The sequence below is a fragment of the Sinocyclocheilus grahami genome, unplaced genomic scaffold (genome assembly GCF_001515645.1).
Source record: "Sinocyclocheilus grahami isolate Dianchi unplaced genomic scaffold, SAMN03320097.WGS_v1.1 scaffold16.1, whole genome shotgun sequence".
In the NCBI taxonomy this organism is placed as follows: domain Eukaryota; kingdom Metazoa; phylum Chordata; class Actinopteri; order Cypriniformes; family Cyprinidae; genus Sinocyclocheilus; species Sinocyclocheilus grahami.
The window spans coordinates 2,643,529-2,649,528 of record NW_015505195.1 but is presented as its reverse complement, the minus strand read 5'-3'; the positions used below and the strand labels follow the sequence as shown (position 1 = coordinate 2,649,528).

At 39.5% G+C, this 6,000-nt stretch overlaps 1 protein-coding gene across 1 annotated transcript in view; it reads left to right on the top strand.

Annotated features, from left to right (window-relative positions):
- LOC107549863 (E3 ubiquitin-protein ligase RNF220-like) overlaps positions 1 to 6,000 on the top strand; it is a 41,058-nt gene that overhangs the window by 25,704 nt on the left and 9,354 nt on the right. The window contains exon 2 of the mRNA XM_016231043.1: positions 5,453 to 5,579. Within this exon, the coding sequence (XP_016086529.1) occupies positions 5,453 to 5,579 (127 nt within the window). The remainder of the gene's footprint in view (positions 1 to 5,452; positions 5,580 to 6,000) is intronic.

Sequence of the window (6,000 nt, the reverse complement as noted above, 5' to 3'; positions counted from 1 at the left end):
GCGGCGGAACGTCCGGCGCCGGGCCTTCACTTATGAATCCGCGGGAACCGTGGAAGGCTGGGTTCCATATTGAGACCTAAGCGGTTCTCGTATGTGTATAGCCCACGGTATAGCCATAGAGCCCGTGTTTCCCCGGCAGACTTCTGCCTTTCCAAGAGGGTTACAATCACCTCCATTTCTCCATATACACCTAAACGGATGCTACATGTGTATTTGCTTCCAAAACCTTCTTCGGGAAGGATGGGGCTTCCGCAGCGTCCTTGTTCCAAGTTGAGCGGGTACGTTTTCCCAGTGTTATCCAGTCTCACTTAGTAAGGTATTGCTTTGAAAAATGGTGAGTGGAACTACTTGTCCCGAGCCCCGGCCTACACCAGATAGGGGCGCAGGCGGCTCGCACAGGGCACTGGAGTGGGCAGCACCATGGCGCTTTGGTAGGGATCTCAATTTGTCGGTCACGACGTGACTCGTAGTGACCGAGTGAAAGGGAACGTCTCGGTTATGTATGGTAACCCTCGTTCCCTGAAGGAGGGAACGGAGACGTCACGTCCCGTCGCCACGGTTGCTGTACCAACGCTGAGTGGCCGGGTCGCCGGCTCGGCTCCTCAGCGAAAACCTGGTATGCATTGCACCTGCTGCCTTATTATACTCACGCTGTGATCAGTGGCAGCTGGATGCAATAATTGCATGCCAATGTGCATTGGCTCATTTAGTTTACACTCGAAGTAGATTGGTCTATCGAAGCAATATTCCAATTCGTCGTCACGACGTGACGTCTCCGTTCCCTCCTTCAGGGAACGAGGGTTACCATACGTAACCGAGACGTTTTCCTTTGAACGTCTCGGTTATGTATGGTAACCCTCGTTCCCTGAAGGAGGGAACGGAGACGTCACGTCCCGTCGCCACGGTTGCTGTACCAACGCTGAGTGGCCGGGTCGCCGGCTCGGCTCCTCAGCGAAAACCTGGTATGCATTGCACCTGCTGCCTTATTATACTCACGCTGTGATCAGTGGCAGCTGGATGCAATAATTGCATGCCAATGTGCATTGGCTCATTTAGTTTACACTCGAAGTAGATTGGTCTATCGAAGCAATATTCCAATTCGTCGTCACGACGTGACGTCTCCGTTCCCTCCTTCAGGGAACGAGGGTTACCATACGTAACCGAGACGTTTTCCTTTGACATATGTGTACCATAATTTTTTTGGCTGGAGTTGTTTCAAAGGGGTTTTGATATATTTGAATATTCAGTAAATATTCATTAACAAGACACTGATTGGCCAGTAAAAGTATGTGGAGGCGGGAACAGATCAGAATGAGCTCATTGACTTGACAGTAAGGATGTTAATGGAAGCCATTTTCACTTTAATCTAATAGATCGCTTTATAATATTGAACATGCAAGTGTGCTACGTCTCTCTCTCGCAATTGTAGCTGAGCTCTAGGATTTATCACGGTAATATTTTCACTCTGCCTCCCATTTCAGACATTGATTACCCTCAATAACAGCAAACTTGGACTTTTTTCCACATGTACCTCGTCCAGTGCCAGAGTGATTAAGTTGCTTCTAAGCCGATTAATGAAAGAAGGTCTGAATCAAAAAAATACCTTTGAAAATGAAGGAAATTACTTTCCACAGCAGATGTGTTGCTACATTGCCTATTATGTTGCCCATTAAATAGCCTTTTTCAATGGCCCATTATTTTCCTCAATAAAAACACTCACTGGAGCTTGCATACTCCCTGCACTTCAGAAAACATACTGAAGGAATGATGAAATCCCCTGTATAAAATGAAACATTTGATGTCTTAAACACAAACCAGACGGGTTCAGGCTACTTGACGGGGCTTCATGGCAGGTGCGGAGTGGCCCAATTCTGTTTTATAACTGCCACTCTCCTCAGAAAGTCTGCCAGGGAACAAGCCCCCTGCCAATCGCCTGCCTCTCGCATGCCCTCGGATTACTGAAATGTTGCGCCCATTATGGAGTTATTTAAAGGCAAAATCATGGCAGAAACCATTAAGGGACCTCCCTTCAAATGTCACATTATTCTATTCTATTCTATTCTATTCTATTATATTCCAGGGTGTCCGCGGGGTCTTAAAAAGTATTAAAAGTTGATAAATCAATTTAGAGAAAATTAAGGCCCTTAAAAAGTATTAAAGGGGTCATATGATGCTTTTTTAAAGTTCATTATTTTGTGTATTTGGTGTAACAGAATATGTTGACATGCTTTAATGTTCAAAAAACACATTCTTTTTCAAATACTGTACATTATTGTAGGTCCTCTATGCCCCGCCTCTCTCAAACGCTTTGTTTTCTACAAAGTCCCTCCTTCCGACAAGCACAGTCTGCTCTGATTGGCCAGCTGACCCAGTGCATTGTGATTGGCCGAACACCGCAAGCACTCGTCGGAAATGTAACTCTCCTTACCATAATCGCGATGTATCATCTTTTCATTATGTATATTTGTCCGAATGGTGGGGTTCTGTGTGGTTTATTTATGGAATCCCGCAAGATTTGACGTCATCTGTTACGGTGCTCACTGACTGACTTCGCTGCTGTGTGATAGCTCGGGGGTTGTTGATCCCGCTCTGGCTGAATTTCTGACCATTACTGCATGCTCCCATCCGCTCCCGCGATTTTTGTGTCCGCACCCGCAAACATTCTAATATTGTATATAATTTTCACGCATCAGGGTGCCGTGTGGGGTATTTAAATACCTTTTGAATGAGCGCTCGCAGTCGCAGTTTACTTTCACTTTCGATTTCGCGATCGCACTGTGTAAAGGGAGCACATCTTACAATAAAATATATTTGTCAATGAGCTCGGGATCTTTTGAGGAGCAAATCCTCCAACATCTTATCAGTTATCTCTCCTTACTTTTGATCCCTGATTAGTCAAATCTGACTTCTGAAGCTCGTGTTGGATGCAGGGTTGTTGTTGTTGTTTTCCACGAAATTGGGCTGCTTTTAAACTGTCGCCATGGGTTGATTTTCCCCAGTGGGTTAAAGGTTTGAAATATTGCATAAATTACATTTGGCTGAAATGCTTGTACTGAAACATTTTGCATTCTACCTGTAATAAAACTGTGCTAAATGTTTTGGGCCACACTAGTAGGAAGCATTTGAGCTGTGTTTATGATAAATGTGCGTAACAGTGACTGTAAAATATGTATTTTAGGGATGGAAATGACATTTTTATATTTGGAATATGGTAATTGCGCTACTTTGGGCAGTTTTTTTTTTTTACTGGCATGGGCTTGGGATGCTTAATTAAAATTATGTAATAGTTGTGATCATTATTTTACCTTCCATGATAATTCAGTCACAATCAGGGGCAGTACTGACACTCTGTCAAGTCTGCATCAAATCAAGCACTCCGTAATCACAGGTAAACTGTCTGATCAGTCAGGTGTTTGCCATGAGAAGTGCTCCACAAAACAGCTATGGTTTGCAGACATAAGAGTTGATGTGACAAATACATCTTTTGAATATACTGTGTGAACTCATTGCCCCGTTAGCTCAGAGAGCTTTATTTCCCCTCCTTAATAAGTTTTGTTAGTTGTTTTGTTTATTGGTCTAATTCTTGTTTCTTGGGTTGCATTGGTTAGTCACTCAATTAATTATCTTGTGCTTTGTTCCCCCCTTCTGAATTATGTTGTATTGATAAGGAGTTATCACAAAGTAAGTCTGTTTAGTTGTGCTATCTTACAATCAATATATAGTAAATGTAAGTTAAAGTGTCGCCGATGTAACCGGTTAAAACTTGGAGTGGCGATGAAGTCTTAAAATGTATGGAAAGAGTCTTTAAAAAGGTCTTAAAAGGTATTAAATTTAACTCCATGATTCCTGTATATACCCTGTATTCTATTCTAGTTTTTAGTTTAAAATGTTCTATGGATTACTGAACATAAGAAACTGATATGTGATCTCAAAACCTCGTTGGCTGTCTGAATTCTGAATTGTGACATTTTGAAAAAGCCTTTGCAACCAATACAGTTCATGTCAATCAATTACTGAGAGAGCCAGGTTCATCTGGCCTCCGGTAATATGGCTGTTTACCCCTTTGCATGTGGCTCTGAAATACAAGCCTCTAGTATTGTATTTTTCAGGCTTGTGACATATTGTCGTAATGTGACAGAAAGCCAGGATGAAATGTGGCATTTTGGAAAGGTCAGTTCATGGCAGTCTCACAATTAATCTCCCATCATGACGGTAGAAGTTGTCATATAAATGTTGGCATGTGCAGTCATCCTATAACTTGGGGAAAAATGCTATGGGACCATCTGAGGATGATGATTGCCTGTTTTCTTGTGATATTCCAATTTTTTTTTTTACTTTCAAAGTAATTTTCTGTTCATTTTCATAGCTTTTTTCCTTTTTGTAAGGAGTATGTTAACATTTCTTTTTTATTTTAAGTACACTATCATTCAAAAGTTTGGGTTAAATGCAGGGTAGGCGATTTGGTTCAAAAACATTTTTTGTTATGCTGGTTGAAAGTCTCTTTACATCCTGATAGCAATCACTAAGTTAAGTGGTCTAAATGCATTTAAATTGTCTGTGGAAGGCACAGGACCATAACAAGTTCGTCCAATCATATTGTTTGGTCCGAGGGCTACGATAGGCTGTCCTACCTACTTGTCAACATATGTATTTGCATACCTCTACAGTTGTTTTTTTAAATTGTGATTATATTTCACAATATTAACAGTACAAAAATACACTATTTACAGTATTTTTGATCAAATAAATGCAGACTTGGTAAGCATAAGAGACTTCAAAATCATTAAAAATCTTGCCAACCCCAAACATTTAAATGGCAGTGTAAATTTAATTAATTAAAGTTTAAAACAAACAATATGGGGAAAAAAAAACTATTTATCAAAACTTTAGCATTATAGGCATTTATGATGCAACATAAAATAACAGAATTACCAAATTAATAGAACTTTTTACTTGATTTAAGCAGTTGATTTTAACCACAACTTGGTTTAGTACCTTGTTATTTGCTGACGTTATCTGTGCAGGTTATGTGGTTATAAATTCAATTTCAGCCATGGGATTTCATTGTTTACTGATGTTGGTTGCCTTTAGGCAGAGATGCAAGCAGTTAGTACTTGTCAGTGAATTTATTTGAGATGTACCATAGATTAAATTTAAAAGAGAGAAATTTCTCAAGGTCATGGCTCCAGGTGACGTTTACATGCAGATCCATGTTTTATTCAGATCTATTTGCTTTCATCTGGCCACTTGTTAGCCTGTGATGGCCTCGCTATGAGACAGGTATTACTACTCGATGTTTCCACTGTCATGTTGATGAGCTTCATTTATGTGACACATCTGCCTGGACTAGATGATTTTTATCATTGTAAAGAATTCTCTTTATTGCTCATTGAAGGATTATAATAATAAAGCATTTCTTTTTTGTGTGTCCCTCTGTCACCTATCTCTCCAGGTAAAGTGAAGGCCCTGTATGACACTCAGACGCCCATGTGTCCAATCTGTCATGCTGTGCTGCGGCCAGGAGAGCTGCAAGAACACATGGAGCATGAAATGGAGCGTCTAATGCAGCTGCACAATAGGTACATCGTCCAATTCATTCTTGACACACACTTGAAGCAGTCTTTTAATTTTAATTTTTTTATTTTTCATAAATATTTATCGTTCATTCATTCATTCAAGTCATGTAGAAATGAATGCATTTTGTTTTATTTATAATAAATACAATTTTATTTAAGAATTATTTATTTGAATCAAGTACTTAAATCGAGAATATCTCAATGCCGACCCACTTTTTGTGGTTCTTGAATACATTTTTTTTTTACTTTATTTGTTTGATTGTTTGTTTTTTTGTTTATGTAAACCATTTAGAAAGAAAGAAATACATTTTATTTTATCACAAATACATTATTATCTAACATTTAATTATTTAAATTGAAAAATCTAAAAAAATAATTAAAAGAAAAATTATATACTATCCAAATGGTGTCGCAATTTTTGTGG